This window comes from Neodiprion lecontei, chromosome 5 (genome assembly GCF_021901455.1).
Source record: "Neodiprion lecontei isolate iyNeoLeco1 chromosome 5, iyNeoLeco1.1, whole genome shotgun sequence".
NCBI lineage: Eukaryota > Metazoa > Arthropoda > Insecta > Hymenoptera > Diprionidae > Neodiprion > Neodiprion lecontei.
In genome coordinates, this window is record NC_060264.1 from 855,393 (window position 1) to 875,779 (window position 20,387).

The window sequence follows — 20,387 nt, forward strand, 5'->3', positions numbered from 1 at the left end:
ATATGAAATTTACGTGTTGCAGATTTGTACAATTATCATAAAGATCGTATTCAGTCAATATGAGCTCGCGATTTTCACGCTATAAATTCCAACTTTCGGAGCAGCCTCGATTTTCCTGCGTCAATGATCTCGCGATCGCAAGTCATCTGATGTGATTCTTTTTTATTAGTTTTCAACTACACGCACCTTGCTGAATTATTTCCACTAAGAGGCGTTACAGTTAACGACGTATTTGTCGCACTGTATCCGATAATTAATAATTCGCTAACTAATATCAACCACGGGCACTTCAACATATTTTAATAGAACAAAGGAAAAAACTGAGATCTTTGAATCAAAGTTATATCTTCACTGAACGGATTTTACGTATAGAAAATACGTTATGAGGTCAATATCGAATGCTGACTGATCCGTTGCGCATGCGTGATTCGTTTAGACTGTATTCCAGATTTTCATTCGCAGTAACGTTTTTCAAGTTTTCGTATATCGCGATGTATTTTCTAATCCTCGAAAATGGTTCCGCTGATATTTCGCTGATGTTTTCTTTTCACGTTATTCCATATAATATAATTTAAAAATCACAAGTCTAGTTCCGCTGAACAAAGATCGCGTCACGCTGGATTGTTTAACATATCGCAAATGCGCAGTGAAACTATTTCAAATTGCAAGCGTTCCCTAAATTTACATTCACAGTGGTGTTTGATGTTGGTATGCTTAATATGACGCGTCGCAAACTTCTTTAGCAACTGAGCAGTCGAACTGGAATTATGTGCGATTTGCAACACTGATCTTTACATTATTATAACCGTAGTAGAGATCAGTGGCTTACCCTCGCGACAATTCTGCAGTACCGATTAGGCAAAGAGCTGAAAAAAATATCTCTAGATTTTTTTCTACGTCCTCTGTTTTTGTTTTTTTGTTTTTTTTTTTCAATAACCTCGATTGACCAGCTGGCACGAGTTTCAAATTTCCCCGTATGAGTCAAAGCTCGAAGCGTGTGGCGATTGCGAGTGATTCCGATCCGTGGTTAATCATAGGTAGATATTACCACTTTCGGTACTCCAAAGTCAATAAACGATAAAAAGGGAAAAAAAGAATGTTTAGTTCTCGATTGAGAGCGCTCGTTTCGCGTGCTGAGCGATATCACAACGCGTTTGTAACTTGTTGATACGATTTTCTATCTTTGCTTTGTTGTCAAACGCGGGTTACCATATGTATGCACCGTATGTACTAATTATCAGTCTTTGGTTGCTGACGTAAAACACACACTTCCTGACATTTGGGGATCCGAGCAAGAAACCCTCGTTCCAAACGGTTATTAATTAAAATATAATACACACGTATCTGAATAATCTTACGAAATTTTAAACGCTGCTGCATGTTGCTACCCGTTCTCGATTGGACGCAGTCGGCTTTTCACACTCATTCAAAGCAGAGTTTCACGTGGCAGATAACGAGCATGCTGAGTCTCAGACCGATAAGCCTTGAATTCTTGTTACGATGTTTAAAAATTTCAGGAGCAAAGAGCACTGCAAAATCTTGCGAATGATTTAATTAAACGTTGAACTCACTGGGCGTCGCTTTTACTGCGTCGTTGCGATTAGAACAGTGTATAACCTCAATGTTGAAGCAAATACAAGATTCCGTTGATTCCGTTGATCACCGACGCGTTACTACGGTCACAAAGCCCTAGATTAAGTGTTTGTCCGTACTCGTACACAAGGCAGGCCGATGGGTTTCGGAAACAGATCGAGAACAGTGCAAAACAAACGACAAAACTCTGACAGCCACGACCTTGAAAAGACTAACGTAGATGTTGGTCTCGTTTGTGAGATGGTAACTGTACATTTTCTGTCAGATTGATGTTTGTAACGTTATTTTAATGATGTATCTTTGGAAAAACTCGTTATTTTGCAACTTGGGAGGATTACCTGAAATGTAAAAAAAACCGTTAACAGAGCAAGAACAAACTCAGATTTTGTAAATTCAATTTCTTGCGTTATTCTAAAGGTGCAAGATAGTAATTTTTTTTATCACCGTCACTAAGTTCAGCCTCGTTATTTTCTTGATCTGTTTTGGAGCCAGATTATCGAATGCATGACAACCGATTACAGAGACATTAGTTTTACGCAAGGTTAGTTATCCCTATAAATTTAATTTAATTTCGCTTTATTTCAGGTGATTATTTTTATTTCTTTTATTCATCATATCTTCCCATCGCCATCATGGCTGCAGCAGCGCGATATACCTCGGAAATGTACAACGATATACAGAAGCTGACCGACGTGAAGAGCGGAGTGAAGAACGGGTCACCTGTATTTTATGCCCTCGACGGCTTGAGCCAAAGCGAAAAAGACCGATTTATGAACTATCGAACTGTCAGACCACCGAAAAATATCGATGTAAGTATGCAACTTACTTCCCTATGGATTATTGTTTGAAACCAGGACACGACGATTACACGAGTAAAACTTTCACTTGTCATTTGAAGCTGTAAAATTTATGAACTTTTAAAAAACCCTGGTTGCAAAATTGACCAATTCGTCTTCCCAATTTTGATGAGAATACACATCTGCTACTAGAGAGTGATTAATTTGGTACTTTGTCGATAATAATAATATGTTTCACATCAGCTTCTCGAGGGAGATGACTCTGGTGTTACTAGTCATAACCCAACAGCAATGAATAACTTTCCAAGCGAGCACTCGTTGTCTTCAAAAATTAAAGAGGTAAGTTAAACAGTTCCATTGCTCTATCGATTTTCATCTACAACTATTTACCAGTACTTTCGTAACTCGTGATTTAAAAACTTATCAATCCTGGCAGACTTGGTAATTTTTAGGATGTAATAATTTTTTTCTAAGTTGTCTAGACGTTTCGAGAAATCTTTCAAAATTGCATTCGACCTTTCACTTTCATGCGACAAGCGCTAGCTGTAAATTTATGCTTGCATTGAATTGAATTTCAACCAAATATTTGGTAAAAAGTAATTTTTATAAAATTGTTACAGGCCAATGGAATGGACCATTCAAACTATGCCATTGAGCGGCACTTTCAAAGATCAATATCAGCGTCTCCAGAGGTAAACGAAGAATCTACGTATACGGCGTCAAGTGTAAACGAAAGTAGCTTTTGTACAGAAAATGTTTTACCTGATAACCAGAAGACTAATGATTGTACCAGCGCAAAAACAATTGACTTGAAAAAATGTAGATACTCTAAGAATGCGGCTATAATGGGTCTGCTCCGTAACAATATAATACCCATCGAAGCTTTGATTTCGGACAAGGAAAGTGATGACCATTTCTACCCTGAGACAATTAGTCCAAAAATAGAGCCCTCGACTAGTAGCAGTAATAAAGAGGAAGCAATTGGAGGTGAAACTGGTAAAAGTGACTCCAAAGACTTGAATGAGGAGACAAAAAAGAATCCAAATTACCCACAACTTGTGCCACACCCTGAAGATCCAGACATTTACACCCATCCTGTCCAAGCGCACGGTATACTTGAGGATTCTGAAATTGATTATAAGCTACCACGCAAGGGTACAAAAAATACCACGACTCCGAGGCAACAGTTGATAAGAGATACTCTGGACGATAAAAATTTTGAATTCAAGTCAAAGAATCGAGCAGCAGCACCGAAAGCAAAGTCTAACTTTAGTTTTCCATCTATGCTTGGCCGCATCACTGACTCTTCGCTCGATACCAGTCGAGTTAGTTCAGCTCAAAGCGATACTTTTAATCCGTTTGTCATCGACAATAGCGGTACGTTTTCAATGAATGATAACGAATTTCCTAATCTAGGAAAATAATACTATTCCGGCCACCCCCCATTCGTAACTCTACAAATTAGGGAAGTATAACGTGGTTACTTGTTTCTGGACAAGTTTTTCCATTTTTGTTAAGCCAGTGTTCAAATATTTCGTGCCATAAAACATTCAGACGTGTTGTGAAAAACTAATCAACACGTGGTGTTGAATACACTGTTATATAGAGTTCGAAATTTGCTACTTAAGATTGATAATGTTACTATCATTATTATTGTTATCACCATCGTCATCATTGTCGTCATCGTCATCGTCATCGTCATCGTCATTAAATACCACATACCCGATAGCGTAAGTTGAGTGTAAGTGGGGTTCTCCTACTTTGTCACAACTACATCTCCGTTCTAGTTTGAATGAGGAAATGAATTGTTTTAAAAAACTAAGATTAATTGATTTCAACCTAATTTATACTATAACAAAAATTTATCTTTGTACTTATGAAGATCCATATTACTATTCCAATGACAATAACGAAACTACGTGTTAAAGCTTCAATGATGTAAGGTTTTATAAATTTATTATCCATAAACTGTGATAATTGTTATCTAGTTTTACGCTTCCATGTGAACAAAACACCGCAAGTAATAATTTATAGTTTATGGTGCAATAATGGTCACGTAACATTGAAGCTCTATGAATTGTATTTCCAACATACAAGACAACAAGGCGTCACAGTGATCTAAATAATTAGAGATATATTTCTTCGCAGAAGCTAACCGTTTGTTATTTCCCGTCCGCAAGTTTGTCTTTTTTCACTTGTCATTTTGGAGAGCTATTTTCAATCATTCAAAGTTATTTCTGAGGCATTTGATTGATATTGCTTAGTCACAGGTGGTAAAATTTTCTACGAGATACGATTCAACCATTCGATTTTTTGCAATAAAAATTTATGTAATTTGTCATTGAAATTAACAGATAACATGTGACTTTTATTGTAACTTTTTGTATCTCTGGTAGTTGTCAGAAAATAGATAATTTATAGAATTTGGTATTCGATATACTACTTTTATTGCGTATTTGATAGGCATATCGACTACGATTTTTGGAATTTAGAGAGTTTGAAAACAATCGTTGTAAATGATTTTTGATGCAAACTTGCGAAATATAAGTTCTAAATCAATAAATGAATAAAATGCGGAAAAAGATATTATATATAATCTATGAAGAGTATCATGTTTAGTAAGCGGACGCTATTAAATTTTCAAAAATGAATAAACATCTGTTTGTTACTTTGTTAAGATTATTTGAGAATTCTATTTTTGAAAATTTAATTTCAAGGTCTAAAAACACTTGAATAATATTACAAGTAAACGATTATCTAATAACGTGATAATGAGTTTTCCCAAGCAATCAAGAATTTATCCATACTTTATGTGTTTTACACTTATCCTCGGGTCTTTTTTAATAATCGAGATTCTACTGTATTTCGAAATCATTCGAACGAGTATTCCATAGTATAAAATATAATGCGATTTCAGTTTTACGTAATTCTTCGTGTCTACTGGATATATTTCGGTCAAGAAATAAGCGTACAGTAGTACGAGTTACTGTTTTACCGTTCTAGTGTTTCGTTATCAACAAATGATTGTACTATTGATATATTTTTTCAAGTTCACGAGCTACTGCGTAATTGTTGCAATTCCGTCTACATGTATTGTATTTCTATCAATTTCTCACAGTAGTCCTGTCACCAATATATTATAATTAAAATTTCATGAACTACATTGTTTTAACGCATATCTTTTTCCGACAATGTTGGAAAATAAGTGTTCAGGGTGAATGTAAAGGAGATACCTCCAAGTAGGAATGTTGAATCATACGTAGTATAGACGAAAGAGTAACGATAGATACATATAATATATTTATGTTACATATTTTATATTCGCGATGTAAGAAGTAATAGACTGTAAGTGAAAATGGGTAAACTCGTCAGTGCCTGGCCTCCATATATTCTCTGTGTTACGTCTACACGAGACTTATCTACTTATGTATCATAAATATTATAATATCCTAACGGAAATCCGCTCTGTTTCTATTTTCAAATTTCTCAACATTACAAAACCTATTTTTAATATCTCAAACATCGAGAACGTTTATAACTTTAAACTTCGAATGGTGCGTACAAATAAAATTGAATATTCGTTTCAAATAATCATCCACGTCTCTTTCCCTAATTAATCCGTGACATTGCACAAAAAGCGACAGAGTAATTTCACGACAAAATTTTTTAGGATGTACTTTCGGCCCGTTCAGAAAACTCGTCTTCCTAATTTGTACCTAATTTACAAGCCCATCGTCAGACGCGTGCAGAAGATTCATTTAACTGAGTGACTCAACGGAGTCAACGATTAATGGAGCTGCAACGTTTGATTCCAGTGTTTTATACTACACTGTAATTACCGCGTTTCAAATTGACGAGAAAATTTTTCCATTGCCAGCGGATAAACGTACGTTTCCTTTCATTTGGCTAAACGATAATCGCGCAATGCCAGACGAGTACTGATCGAAAATATTGCTGCAGCTAGAATGTGCAAATTGGTACATCATTGATACTAATCAATGAGATCTCGAGTTCAAGTCACGGACAAGTAAATAATTATATATGTGTACAAGTTCATCCCAGCCGATACAAGTAGGCGATATTTTTCGAACGTCTTTTGACGCTACTCGTTTCTCTGTCCAACACAGTGCGATTTACTTATAATACACTCCTCTACGATCGTATGTATAATCACTTGCCCAATAAGCCTTCAAATTCCAACTCTGGCTGGTCGCGTCTCTTCCTTTGGTATATTTTTCCGTTCGAAGTGCACAAACGGTATTCGTAAGAAGCTGATCCGCTGCTCCGAACCCGATAATTTCATGGTACATAGATGTCCCAGACACCGTTTGTGCAAACGAAAAACCAGCACAGGATTCTAGATTATTACCAAGCTTAGGAAAACTCGGACTTCACTGTCGTAGCCAGTACGAATATTTTATAAAAATACTATTGTTGGATAAAGTGCTGTGGAACTTTTCACCGAACACGATGGAGGATGTTACGGAAATGTCTGAGACGGTGAGTCGACTTTCAAAACTATTATACGATTTTCCTACAGCGTATCAAACTGCTCGGATTTGATCGCATTGATTGGGCTTCGAAAATACATGCGTCTGTCATAGAATTTATTTAACCAATAAATTTGTCGTAAAAAATTTAAAAAAAATATATTATCACAAACAGTTCTGATTTGGGAAGGATCTTTTTCTTGCATCATTTTTCCAACAATCCATTAAATCTGTTTACAATACTCGAATTTAATATACGTGGAGCCAATTGCATGACTTCTGTATTATAATTGTGTGTGATGCAAGCCAAACGAATAAAAATTAATGGTTTTAGAATATCGATATTTTATTTTATCAAATGAAAAACGGTTTCGCGAATATTTCTTATAAGAAAATACTTTGATTTGTAATTAGAAACTTTATACTTTTCTTAATTAACTACGAGCAGCGCGCAAAGTTATAACAAAATTACATTCCGGATTCTCGAATCCTGAACAGAAACGAACTTGTTGTTACGAATAATGATATTATGTAAACGATGACCGTACACTTTATTACACGTTTAAAATACATGTACACACGACGAAGTGACAAAAAATTCTCCATCTTTCAGCGTGCATCGCCGAATCAGCCGTTTGAAAATTGCACCAACGTAAAGTCCGGCAATAAAAAAACTGACATAAATTATGGGATCGACGACGTACCCCCGTGGTATCTCTGCATTTTCATGGCTCTACAGGTCTGTGGTATGACAATTAGGAAAACTACTCTACTGCCAAATAGTCGTTCTGACAAAAAAATGAAAAATGAAAAAAAAAGGAAAAAATATTCATGCCGTATTATGTAATATAATCCAGAACATCGAAAATTAAACAACAAAGAGTAATTGAAAAGTAGACAAGTTTGCTTAATTTTTCAATGATTTCAATGTGCAATGAGGCACATGACGAAAAAAAAATCACAACGTTTATTACTTTCGCTGATTTTAGATGGTCAAAAATTGAATACTGTTGGTAAAAAAAAAATAAATAAATAAAAATACGACTTCTAAGCTGAATTTAGTAAAAATTAACGCCCCCGGGTGGGCTCGAACCACCAACCTTTCGGTTAACAGCCGAACGCGCTAGCCAATTGCGCCACGGAGGCCGTTGGAAATTACAGCGATAAATGCATATAACAGTTAACGAATACTTGTAAAATGTGCAGAGTGAACAAGTTCGTGAAAATACTTTATGCACCTCTTATCGCAGCACTACTTGACGATGATAGGAGCGATAGTATCGATACCGTTTATTCTGACTCCGGCGCTTTGCATGGCCGAAGATGATCCGGCGAGAGGGTCGATCATTTCGACCATGATATTCGTTACCGGAATCGTAACGCTGTTGCAAACGAGTTTCGGATGCAGGTCCGGGACGATTGATCAAATAATGCACAATATTCGGTACACGCAAATATATTTATTTTCAAATACTTAATCGCAGATTACCGATCGTACAAGGGGGAACGATATCATTCCTGGTTCCCACTCTGGCAATATTAAGTTTGCCCGAATGGAAATGCCCGGCACAAAACGTGCTCGACGGCATGTCTAAACCGGAGAGAACGGAACTATGGCAAGTCAGGATGAGGGAATTGTCTGGAGCTATTGCCGTATCCGCATTGTTCCAAGTTGTGGTCGGTTATGGAGGTATATGTAAACAGGAATTACTCGTAACGACGAGAAAAAGTCACCTCCGTGCGTTCTTGTAAAGGCGCAAATTTTTTCAGCATACACGCTTATTGCTCGTTACGTGCTACAAATGATCCATGTGTAGAGGAGAGATCGTGTGAAAAACTCGCTGGAAATAATTTGTTCAAGGTTGTTATTGAATATTGAAGTCATTCTTCGGACTTTATGGATCACAAATCGATGTTTTGCTCTACCTCGTGTTTCTGATCAGCTATCGTGTCACGTACTTATTCGCGGAGATTTACTCTACCGTGAATACTAGGGTGTGCTGAAAACAAATGTTTTTTTTTTCGAACCCGCAACAAAAAAAAAAAAAAAAAAAGAAATACCGAGATAGAATTTTCCTACTCTAACCGATTGAGAGATACTCGAGATGATTTAATGTCTGTAAGCAAATATCTCTGTATCGTTTAGAGTTGGGAAAATTTTATCTCCGTACTTTTTTATAGAGCGTGAAATTTCGTATAAGAAATCGTATTCAGATAGTTTATTACTCAAGCCGTTTACGAGAGAAAAAAAAAGTAAAAAAATATTCCGATTTTTTGTACGTGTTATTTGAATCGAAAATGGAAGAAATAAATTAGACACCTCTAGATATTCTATTTCAGATCCTCTAACGAAATTTTGATACGCGTTTGAACGAATACCCTTTTCGCCGGAAATGGATTAGAGATGGGAAAAGACTTTTTGTAATTACAGGAATCATCGGATCGATGCTCAAGTATGTTACTCCTTTAACAATCGTCCCTACGGTATCTCTGGTCGGATTGTCGTTATTTGAAAACGCTGCAACGGCAGCATCTCAGCACTGGGGCATCGCCGCCGGGTAATATAAACTTAATTGTCATACCGCCGTATCGGCGACTTGTCCTGAACGAGAACTCACCATCGTTTAACAATGATCAGAGCGTGAATAAATTTCATCATTTCTTTTCCAGAACAATCTTAATGATGACCGTATATTCCCAACTCCTAGGGAATTTACAAGTGCCTATGATAGTTTGGCGGAAAACTGGTGGTTTCCAAATCGTTTGGTGCTACTTGTTCAAACTTTTTCCGGTGAGAAGGATTTGAGCTAAAAGAACCTTCGCCATTTTTACCGTAGTCGATTTTTTCGTGAGCCAGACTTACGTCGCTTTCAGGTTCTATTGACCATATCCATAATGTGGGCTGTATGTGGAATTTTAACAGCCACCGACACATTTCCGCCCGGGCATCCGGCGCGCACAGATGTGAAAATAAAAATTCTCCAAGATTCGTCCTGGTTTAGGATTCCTTATCCCGGACAATGGGGTCTACCCACAGTGAGTCTGGCGGGGGTCCTAGGAATGTTGGCGGGTGTATTGGCCTGTACAGTTGAGTCGATCAGTTACTATCCAACGACTTCTAGAATGTGCGGTGAGCAGATTGACAGCTACAATAAAAAGACCAAGGGTTAAATACGTGCCCCACTTTTTATTCTAGCATTGCATTCGTACTTTGCTTGAATGAGATTGTTTTCTTTTTTGTCATGGAAATTTCGGTTTGGATGATAAACGGAACGTTATCGACAAGAGTATCATTTATTCGTAAAATTATTAACAATATGCACAACCTTGTCCGTCTTCCACTTATTGGAAAGGTGCGAAACACGTAGCATTGCGAACAAAATAAATGTTGACCAATCAATTACGCAGTTAGGAACTCTCCACGTTGCTCATACTCGTTCAATAATGCTTTTGATTTACTTCGTTTCGTTTCAGGAGCACCACCGCCTCCGCTCCACGCGATAAATCGAGGTATCGGTACCGAGGGTCTTGGTACCGTATTAGCCGGGCTCTGGGGCAGTGGGAACGGCACAAATACATTTGGTGAAAACGTTGGCGCCATAGGTAGGACATCGAGCGATGTTTCTACAATCAAAAGTGGATCAGAAGTAATTTAAAACGTTATTGTACTTTGGAAGTATGTTTGCTTTTTACCTCTTATCAAATTCTAGGTGTAACTAAGGTGGGTAGTCGAAGAGTGATTCAGTGGGCAGCTGTGATCATGATTATACAGGGTGTTGTGGGTAAATTTGGAGCCGTATTTGTAATCATACCTGAACCAGTAGTCGGCGGAATTTTCTGTATAATGTTCGGTATGATAGCTGCGTTTGGTAAGTGATTGTTTAACGAGTAAAAGACGAAGGACGTCATATTTCAATATCAGAAACAAATAGTCTTATATGAAAGTTATTACGTCACTCATGGGCCTGAGATTTCTCGGTAATATATTTTTTTAAATATCATTTATGTACAGGACTGTCAGCTCTGCAGTATATTAATCTTAATTCGGCAAGAAATTTATACATACTTGGGTTTTCAATGTTCTTTCCATTGGTAAGTGCGTATGAACTTTGTACGCAAAGCCGACAAAAAACAATACAAACGACTTGAGGTAATTACTCGATGATTGCTGAATAATCGACAGGTTCTCTCGCGATGGATGTCGCATCATTCCGATGCAATAAAAACTGGCAGTGACATTTTTGACAGTGTCATTACCGTTTTACTAAGCACGACAATTTTAGTCGGCGGTGGGTTAGGCTGTCTCTTGGACAATATTATACCAGGTGGGTAATAATTTTAAGACACATTACCCTTGAATTTGTAAATAATCTGAATATTACCGAACGCTACATGCAATCCATTCATTTTCACATATTTCTCGGACAGGATATGTTTGAGATACAAAATTGTACCTCCATAGTTGTAATAATGCTTTGTTGACTCTTTATTTAATGTCAACTTCTCTCTTCTAAAGGTACATCGGAAGAAAGAGGATTAGAAGCATGGGCAAAAGAAATGGCATTGACCGATGAAACCCCAGAAGATGATGAGACCGGGCGTACTACGTACGTACCAAATACTTTTGACTTCCCAATTGGTATGGACACTTTGCGAAGGTAACGTTTTCAATGAATTTTACGCAAAATTTCATACCGCTTCAAAATAATAATATATGAAATCGAAGTTGACCAGAACAATTATTTTGCTTACGATTTGTGATTTCAATCACTGTTTTTAGGTGGAAATGGACATCTTACTTACCTTTCTCCCCAACTTACAAGCCAAATCAACGTTGGTGATATTGTAAAAAAGAATGATAGTACAAAATTTGAGTGATCAGGAGTAGCCTGTTATTAGTCCACGTGGTGAAATGACGATGGTGACTTTCTCTGTAGTTTTTGTTTACTTAACCGGATGTACGATATTAGCAACTTACATGCAAGATTTAACGTGCTGTCAAAGTTTGCACAAGCTTACGCAGCAGTTCTTTTTGCTCGGTATCTAAATACGGCCATAACTCGCCTTCCAGTTCCAACAATGCTTGATAATCCTGAGACTGGCAGGCCAGTACTAAAGACTGTAACAACAGCATTTCATCTTCACTCATCCCGGGACCTTTAATAAATGAACGAAAAAAACAGCAGTACTTCATCAGTATCGATGCTATACAGCATTTTCTAAGTGTATAAAATGTAAAATCGTACTTAATAATAAAAGGTGATACCTGCATTGCTGCTCTCTTCGACCCAGGCATATTTTTCCAACAGTTGAGCCAATGACGGAGCTAGTCTTTGCGGTGTCGGTTGTAATATGAGGAGCAGTAGGACTCTGCTCACTTCGCATCTATATTTTAATCAACAAGTATGAGCGTTAGAAGGAAGTTTCTTCCTCTTCTCTACAATTACTTCATTCCAAAGTATACTTCAAGATTCTAATAAATGTCACAAGCAACCGTTTAACAACAGTTTTATAACAAGGTTAAAGTTGGTAACTTTATTGTGACGGGAAAAACTTCACCATTTCACTATTTCAAGATTTCAAAACGTGAGTATATCTTGTTTTGTTACGGTCTACTGGTTTTAAACTATTCCATGTTCACAAAATAACAATTTTTTCGTAACACGAATCGTTACGATAATGTTATTAACTTCAACATGATGTTTTATAAGAATACAGACCTGTGTAATATGTCACAGTTATTTCCAGTGGCTGTATTTCCTCCTCCGACATTAGCTTCCACTAATTCTGCCAATTCGCTAAGCACGCTTAAAGCTGTTACGTAATCACCTGAAATGTTAAAAATTAGAATTTCATTATAATAATTATTAATAATTTATAGTGCACAAGTTTGAAGTATACCCTGCTTAATATGAGTTGACGCAAGCATGCCAAGCGACTGCGGTGTCGCATGTATGCTTATCGCTCTACGAAGTTGCTGAGAACCAGCAGGACTTGAACCCAAAGCAGTAGCCAATTCCAGTGCCAAGCCAGCCGCCGCCATACTAGATCCTGGCTGATTTTGAGTGCGAGCCAAAGAATGGCCGAAACAACTCACAGCTGCCTAAAATATTTATCAATGGTGAATGTAAAATAAAATAATACTTGGAAAACTTGTTTGACAAAAAATCAAATTCCTGTCCTACATAAGCTGAATTGGTTTTACTTCATGCGCGATCTTATTGTTACCTGCACATTCTCTTGACCCGGAGCAGGGCATCCGATCATTACGTTCTTTTTCTCCGCTGTTAGAAACTGTCTGCCGGCTCTAGCCAGCAAACTGGCCTCTGTGCTAGCATTGCCCAATGTTCCTTGACATCGAGCTGCCGCGAGCCAGCAAAGACCGGCATACTGCCAGAGTTCCTTCTGTTCGCACTGCGTCGCTAACGCACCTGGTATAAGAATAATTGATTAATTCTTTTATTGTTTCTGTCTTCGTTATTTGAGGCGGGAAATAAAATTGAATGACTTTCTAGCTGCCATCTCATGAGAAAGGAAATAATCAAAATAACGTTATATCTTTAAGAAAAGATTATTCATCGTAGTTAAACGCTTTAAATGTTGACGAGGTGTGTCGAAAAATCATTGGATACTTACTAAACTGATCGCAGGCTTCAGAGACATTTGGTTTTCTCAAAAATCGTCTGAAACACAAATATTTAGATGAAAACATGTTACACTAACCAAATACGATAACTCTTACTTTTTCAATTTATTTGAAATCGCGTGATACTGGACCAAGAATTCGTCGCATCCGGTGGATCTGTTGAAATCGTAATTATCACCCTCGGACATCGCGATTATTTTACCAATGTTAAATTCTCTGCCTTTATCGTTGAGCCAACTTCTAACGCGATCGGTGGACCTGTCAGAAAATATCTTAACCTCAAAATTTGACAAATAAATCGTGTCACCAATAAGGATTGATCATGATTCTACCCGACGTACTCTGTAAACTGGGACAAAAATGGCGGATGTTTTTGAAACTGCGCATCCGCTTCTTGATATCTCTGGAATAGATAAGAGAGATAAAGTAAACTGATATGCACCGCTTTGCTTTCATGTCTCGCTGTCGTTATCTTACTCTAATGATTTCGTAATCTTCATCGGAGACGTCGTCAATTTCTTCAGAGTACTCGATCTCCGCCATCGTCTTGATAATACTGAATTCACTTATAGTGCAGTCGGTAGGAAACTGATAACGAAACAAACTGGCCAATGTGGCATGTTCTTACGTTTTATTATCCTTTAACTTTTTACGGTCCGTTAAATTTGTTCTTTATCAACTGCAATGAAACGGAAGTAGTAAACTATGATTGCGGCTAAGGTCTGAATATGGTTCGGTTAATTATTTTAAATTATGTCACCTTTTGCTTCCTCGTTTTTAACAGAATCCACATAAATGTATTCGATTTTGATAAAGACGTATCGCTTTATCGCTAATGTCATTAAAAACAATTTATCATTAGTCACGTTATTTTGCATAAAGTATACATCATTCATTCAAGTATGTCATTATCATATTTCTTTAGCATTTCACATGTTTCAAAGACAGCTGTTTATGTAATGGCTGGTTTAACGAGCAAACAGCTTAGCTGGAAGATCCGTCTTGTAGGGGAAATTTTCCTGGGTTCCAACCCTTTGAACACTTTGCGACGCGACGTAACACGCTCTCTTCACTTTCTCTGCCAGCGACAAATTGGCATGGTACGCAGCAAAATAGGCAAAAGATCCTAAGAAAGCATCACCGGCACCCTGCGACCAAATACGTGTAATTATTACTGCTCGAATATTTTTTTTTTTCATTGCTCCGACCTCTCTGTTTACAAACTTACAGTTGTATCAACAGCTTTAACTTGTTCAGTTGGAACGTGGACTATATTTCTGCTGCTTTGGCTGGCAAAAACTGCTCCCAACACTCCAAGCGTTAGAATAACTGTATTACATCCTCGAGATAGAAGCTCGTCCACGGCCGTTTGTGCTTCAGGTATTCCAGTAACGGAAATACCTGTCATTATTTCAGCCTGTAATATCATACTTAATTCATGTGCGTCATCAAATGAGATTTCGAAGAAAAAATACTTTTCAACGCGCAACTATATACCGACCTCCGTCTCATTCACACAAAAAATATCGCACAATTTAAGCAAATCAGGATCAGGATTTTGTATCGCTGGTGCTCCGTTCAAAATCGATAGACCTGGAATGAGAAATCAGTCAGGGATTATCGGGTAATCGCAACGTGTAAATATAAAATGCAAGATTTTTTTTTTAGAGATTACGCACCATGACCCTTGAAGATTTTTAGTGCCTGCAACGTTGGTAATGGCGGCTGTATTTCGAATTGACACAGCAAGACTTTGGCGCTTCTAATCAAATCTGCTGCATCGTTGATATTATCGGGTGTTAAAAGTCTGTTTGCTCCAGGTACGAAAATAATAGTGTTTTCGCCTGATTAAATATTGAAACGGTACAGAAACATTATTTTCATCATGATATGCAGTCAATTACCGTTATCATAAATCAATTGATACCTCACCGCTGTCTGTTACAGTGATTTGAGACGCGTCACTGGATACCCCTTCTTGTATATAAATTTTTGAAATGTCAACATTTTCGTGCTTCAATTGCTCCAAATATTTCTGTCCAAAGCTATCATCACCTAACTGAGATATAAAATAATCACTCAAATATAGTGGTCGGCTGTTTATCGATTCTAGATTAGCAATAAAGATTAAACTTTTATCCGATGAAATGTGATTCAAACTTATTAAGACTCACCGATGCAACAAAGCCAGTCGAAGCACCTAATCTTGCTGCAGAAATACATTGGTTTGCTCCTTTTCCCCCGTGACACGTTAATAATTTTTTACCACATATCGTCTCACCTCCTTTAGGAAATCGCGAAACGTAACTATGAACATACAAGTAGACAAAATTATTCTCAATAGTAAATACTGAAGTGTAAAAATCACATATTAACCTAAATATAACACAAGCGGGCACGGGAAATAAATTGAACTAGTGTTGTGTAAACGTTTTATAAAAAGCCACAGGTGGCAAGTCAATGCTTGAGTAAAATAAGATGAATTTCACAGGTATTGGCAATCCTGTGAAAAGATTCAAATACTCTGAAATTGCAATGAAAAACCTCCTTCTGTATCTTACTGAAGATAGTAAAATTACAGGCTGTGCGATTTGTTGGTCGAGTATACAAGATGAGCAAAATTCTGTAATCCTCACCACATAAAATCAATCACGTATCCACCAACGACGACAATGTCCGGCATGTTGACGGAGCTTTGGAAAGTAAGCTACTGAATTTGAGATTCCAAATGAGAAGTAATTGTAATTTCGTTCTTGCAGGTCACTCCATGGTCTGCTGGCTGGTTGGTTTCTAGAGTCAGCCTACATGCACACTTGTGGATATACCGGAGGGTATTGAGGATGTATAATTGTGAAACTGCTTGATATAATTCTACTATCTTATTTTACTAGCATTTTTATCTAGACAAGCAGTGCCCTCATAGGATTTATTATCTCAATAAAAATTTTAATCATCTAACAAACACTATGTTGACCCACAACAGTAACTAATTATCACAATACGATCAGTCAAGTATGTTATTCATGCTGGTAAAAACAAAAATCAATCAGTTTTCTTGAAATCAGAATGAAGGAGTGTTGCAGGCCGCTCCTTCATTCCTCAATTTGAAACTGCAACCTTGGGACTACGACGCTTCGCTATGTGCTCCGATGACTGAATATCAGAAATCACCTAGAAATTTCCAGTATTAGCGCATCGCGTGTACTGAGAATTATTTATTTCTGCAAAGAGTCTTTGAGCTCGTAATATATCACTCAAAAAACAGGTTTTGTTTGCTTAAATCCAAAAGATTAAAATCTTCGTGGCGTCGGTACTTTACTGTTGCGCGGAGAAATTGATCTTGCTAAAAATGTCAGCGACGAAATTATCTTTAAATGTATATTCGTTATGTGTGTGAGCCTGATACGCTTTTCATATCTCGGTGACAATTAAGGTAAGGTGTGTCAATTCAATGGATTGATGTAGATTATACACGCGTTCTTACCTCGGTTTTTACAGTCAAATAAACATTTACTATCTGTGAATTGCAGTGAAAAAAACTGATAAGAATTTTTTACGATAGCTGTTTGTCGACTGAATCCTACAATTTATGCCCTAATGCAATGATGAATTAGTGATTTGCCGGAATTCTAACTTTTAGAATCCATGTACATGGAGAGTGATAATTAAGGATTTATTTGTAATAAGTAGAAAAAGCACGAATTTATAATATTAAAATATGGATTTTATGGGTAGTTCCAATGTTTTATACAGTGCAGAGGTCACTAGATTATCGAGAGAATAAATCTGCTGGAAGATCTTGTTTGTATGGAAAACTCGATTGAGTACCAATCCTCAAAACAGATTGAGACGCGACGAAACACGCTCTCTTCGCTATCTGATCTATGGACAAACCAGCATGGTATGCAGCGAAATAAGCAAATGATCCTAGAAAAGCGTCACCAGCTCCCTAAAACCAAAATTATAGTATCATTATTATTAGACACAATTATATCTCTGCATGAGATTCTAAGACACACAATTTCTCTGAAAATTGTGACCAGATTTTTGGAAACACACTCACAGTAGTGTCGATAGCTGTGACTTTCTCCGTCGGAATGTGGATTACATTTGGATTACTTTGAGAGGCATAAACTGCTCCTAGGGCGCCGAGTGTTAACAGAACCGCGTTACACTCTTTTTGTAAAAGTTTGTTCACAGCAATTTGTGACTCGTATAATCCAGTTACTGGAACCCCGGTCATAATCTCAGCCTGTAATTTCACATGCTGCTTATTCCAAGTATGCTGTCGGATATGAAGAGATTTCGGCAGCACGAATTGGTACAACGATATTCAAGATATACCGACATACCTCTGTTTCATTCACACAAAAAATGTCACAGGATTTTAACAACTCTGGATCTGGATTTGGCATAGCTGGAGCACCGTTCAAAATAGATAGACCTGAAACAGTAAACATATATCGAGATTGTTAAATAAATGAAAGGAAGTGCAAATGACATTTTTTAGACTACGCACCACGGCCTTTGAATAGTTTCAAAGCTTGCAGCGTAGGTGCTGTCGGTACTTCAAATTGGCATAGCAAAACCTTGGCGTTTTTGATCAGTTCCTCGGCATCGTCGACATCTTCAGGACTTAGAAGTGTGTTCGCTCCAGGGACAATGATTATGGTATTTTCGCCTATTTGAATTTTCAAACTTCCTTACTCTTTATGATCTGTATTCTTGACTTTATGTCATCTGAATATTTCTCTTCAAACACTATTCATATCTATGTAATCATCAAGCAATTGCTCCACGTACCGCTATCAGCTACAGTAATTTGCGCAATGCCGCTGTGTATGCCTTCGCGCAGATGCACCTTCGATACATTTACATTCTCTAGCTTTAGTTTCTCAAAGTATTCCTTTCCCAAGCTATCGGCACCTAGCTAAAGCCATCGCCGCTTTAGTAAGATTCTCGAAAGTTACCAACTAGGCCGTAATAGAGTCAATTTTTATTTTATTCATACAACAAACGTATGCAACGATCTTTTCTCACCGATGCGATTAAGGCTGTCGAAGCACCTAGTCTTGCGGCAGCAACGCACTGGTTTGCTCCCTTTCCACCGTTACTAGTGACAAACTTTTCGCCACACATCGTCTCTCCGACTTTTGGAAAGCGTGAGGCATAGCTGTTAAATAATATAATTATAATCGTTTTGAACAATGAATCAGAAGGTAAATAATATATGTGTTAACCTCACTACGCATTGATCAAATTGTAGAATAATTCTGTTGAATTCAATCAAGTTCGAGCCTTGTAAGGAACATCAAAGACTGCACAAGTAATATTCTGCGACTACATTTATGGTTTCAATTAGCTGATTATACGTGTTTCAAATTGTATTTTAATAATATTTATGGTTATATTGATTTGTGGAAAAATACACAAAGATTCAATAATTGAGTCATATACATATATATCATTCATAGTGTACCTATACTTACCATGAAAAGTCAACCATACACGAACCGACAACAACAACATCACCCATCTTGCTACAACTAGTCGGCGAATTTGAACAATAGACGTGTACAATAACACACCGGCAAAGAGGTAGATATAGCTTGAATCAAGCCAAGACTGTATGGCCTGGTGCTTATGTAACTTATCGATATGCTATCGCTTTTTTATAACACGTATTATCTTATGATTAAAAATATGCGAAAAAACTGGGCAAATTATTCTCAGCGAAACAGATTTATTCCAATAAGACCGATTACCGATCGATTATCATTAATTCTTGATATATACAACACTTCTGATATGATCCTTCAATTTGATAACAACTTATGACTTAATCGAAAAGTTTTTAAAAAAAATTTCGACAGCCAATTTTCATTCGCTGCGTTTAAATGTCTGTTCACCGCTTAATTGAGCGATGTGTTCGCCGCTAATAGGGGATTTCGCACCTGCTTTGACCCCACCATTAATACCTTTTGTATTAATGTTTCCTTCTAGGCCTGCCTTTGCTGCTATGTCAGGAGTTAAAGCAGCACGAGCTGACAACCCTCCACCCAAACCAGCCGGCCCTACGTTTCCTTCAAATCCTGCAGACGCCGTTGAGCCCCATGGGGTCGAAACTTTGGCTTTCAATCCCCCCAGGACAGATTTTGGTTTACTTTCGGCAAGGACATCGATACCAGCCGAGAAACCAAGGAAATTGAAATCTATGCCCTTTTCACTGATATCGATAAATTTTTTCTGTAAACATCACAAAACTATGTGAAAAAAAGAGAATCGCGAACAACGATGAATTGCAATTTTTCGTAGATGCTACAAGATTGTTATACACTATATGTTTGTTTTTTATACACTTGACCTCTGCAAACTCATACTTTTAATGTATGGCAATAAGATTGAATACAAAACACTTACACCGCCACTTAAAACGTTGATAAGAGTATCCTCCTGATGGCTCTAAAAAAATGATCAAATGTTAATAATTCTACTCAAGTTTACGGCAGGCTATCAATAATCCATTACAAAAGTAAGATGTCATCATCTACTTGCCTTGTTATTACTTGGTTCCATGTTGTATTTGTAACTTGAAATGTCGAGTGGGCTACTACAGCTGACCGACTGAGAATGAATCGACTTGATCCCGGACATACTCATTATACGAAAAGTTGAAAACAACATGTAAAAGTAATTTCCATATCGATCATTACATCACAGATACAACGAACACTGAAATATGCAGATACCTACAAAATCTGACCACAAGGCATTGATGTTCCTTTACATATACATATACCGTACAATCCAAAGTCCGCTTGGATGATGCTTTTTACGATATAAACATAATATATATGTATA

The 20,387-nt window shown here is 37.3% G+C and overlaps 5 protein-coding genes and 1 non-coding gene across 31 annotated transcripts in view; 2 read left to right on the plus strand and 4 right to left on the minus strand.

Annotated features, from left to right (window-relative positions):
• The window catches only part of LOC107226258 (ketimine reductase mu-crystallin), a 39,488-nt gene extending 32,788 nt beyond the window's left edge, over positions 1 to 6,700 (minus strand). For 10 of the 15 annotated variants that reach the window (XR_006904539.1, XR_006904540.1, XR_006904537.1 and 7 more), the window contains exon 1: positions 187 to 679. Coding sequence is in view for 1 of the 15 variants with exons in the window: in XM_015667020.2 (XP_015522506.1) it covers positions 187 to 296 (110 nt within the window). In the remaining 14 variants the exon portion in view is untranslated. Of the gene's footprint in view, positions 1 to 186; positions 680 to 1,358; positions 1,495 to 1,571; positions 1,707 to 6,568 lie in introns of those variants that run through there. The other 5 variants (XR_006904544.1, XR_006904543.1, XR_006904541.1 and 2 more) reach the window with 5 other exon arrangements.
• On the plus strand, positions 950 to 5,849 carry LOC107226280. 4 transcript variants are annotated; one of them, XM_046740655.1, is made up of 4 exons: positions 950 to 1,037; positions 2,179 to 2,402; positions 2,634 to 2,729; positions 3,011 to 5,849. In XM_046740655.1, the coding sequence occupies exons 1-4, from the start codon at positions 977 to 979 to the stop codon at positions 3,812 to 3,814; spliced, it is 1,185 nt and encodes a 394-aa protein (XP_046596611.1). In that variant the 5' UTR covers positions 950 to 976; the 3' UTR covers positions 3,815 to 5,849. The 4 variants fall into 4 exon arrangements, with proteins under 4 accessions (XP_046596611.1, XP_046596613.1, XP_015522531.2 ...); XM_046740657.1 differs by lacking the exon at positions 950 to 1,037 and adding an exon at positions 1,175 to 1,314; XM_015667045.2 differs by lacking the exon at positions 950 to 1,037 and adding an exon at positions 1,704 to 1,836.
• A 58-nt stretch (positions 6,701 to 6,758) lies between the features above and the next one.
• On the plus strand, positions 6,759 to 12,317 carry LOC107226101 (solute carrier family 23 member 2). Of its 5 annotated transcripts, none has more exons than XM_046740651.1 (13): positions 6,765 to 6,890; positions 7,494 to 7,619; positions 8,131 to 8,288; positions 8,365 to 8,570; positions 9,312 to 9,438; positions 9,551 to 9,671; positions 9,755 to 10,010; positions 10,355 to 10,483; positions 10,591 to 10,749; positions 10,893 to 10,972; positions 11,064 to 11,205; positions 11,397 to 11,487; positions 12,190 to 12,317. In XM_046740651.1, exons 1-13 carry the CDS (start codon positions 6,861 to 6,863, stop codon positions 12,191 to 12,193), a joined length of 1,629 nt encoding a protein of 542 aa, XP_046596607.1. In that variant the 5' UTR covers positions 6,765 to 6,860; the 3' UTR covers positions 12,194 to 12,317. The 5 variants fall into 5 exon arrangements, with proteins under 5 accessions (XP_046596608.1, XP_046596607.1, XP_015522283.2 ...); XM_015666797.2 differs by lacking the exon at positions 12,190 to 12,317 and adding an exon at positions 11,661 to 12,047 and having other exon boundaries at positions 11,397 to 11,538; XM_046740650.1 differs by lacking the exon at positions 12,190 to 12,317 and adding an exon at positions 11,661 to 12,047.
• Trnan-guu lies at positions 7,953 to 8,026 on the minus strand. Its single transcript has one exon. It is a non-coding gene; the product is annotated as a tRNA-Asn (tRNA).
• Positions 8,624 to 14,138, minus strand: LOC107226156 (40-kDa huntingtin-associated protein). 5 transcript variants are annotated; one of them, XR_006904529.1, is made up of 12 exons: positions 14,004 to 14,138; positions 13,868 to 13,929; positions 13,623 to 13,784; positions 13,517 to 13,563; positions 13,109 to 13,311; positions 12,782 to 12,983; positions 12,601 to 12,709; positions 12,147 to 12,265; positions 11,859 to 12,037; positions 10,207 to 10,504; positions 9,744 to 10,026; positions 8,624 to 8,721 (listed from the first exon to the last, which is right to left on the minus strand). XR_006904529.1 is itself a non-coding variant. In XM_015666868.2 (10 exons), the coding sequence occupies exons 1-9, from the start codon at positions 14,067 to 14,069 to the stop codon at positions 11,868 to 11,870; spliced, it is 1,140 nt and encodes a 379-aa protein (XP_015522354.1). In that variant the 5' UTR covers positions 14,070 to 14,138; the 3' UTR covers positions 10,129 to 10,504; positions 11,859 to 11,867. The 5 variants fall into 5 exon arrangements, 1 of the variants encoding a protein (XP_015522354.1); XR_006904528.1 differs by having other exon boundaries at positions 9,310 to 10,026; XR_006904527.1 differs by having other exon boundaries at positions 8,624 to 10,026.
• Positions 14,139 to 19,993, minus strand: LOC107226095 (ribokinase). The gene is made up of 14 exons (XM_046740993.1): positions 19,947 to 19,993; positions 19,016 to 19,772; positions 18,567 to 18,699; positions 18,330 to 18,456; positions 18,046 to 18,207; positions 17,879 to 17,970; positions 17,590 to 17,778; positions 17,300 to 17,475; positions 15,701 to 15,833; positions 15,459 to 15,585; positions 15,206 to 15,370; positions 15,028 to 15,119; positions 14,755 to 14,943; positions 14,139 to 14,674 (listed from the first exon to the last, which is right to left on the minus strand). Exons 2-14 carry the CDS (start codon positions 19,060 to 19,062, stop codon positions 14,495 to 14,497), a joined length of 1,812 nt encoding a protein of 603 aa, XP_046596949.1. The 5' UTR covers positions 19,063 to 19,772; positions 19,947 to 19,993; the 3' UTR covers positions 14,139 to 14,494.
• Positions 19,994 to 20,387: the final 394 nt, after the last annotated feature.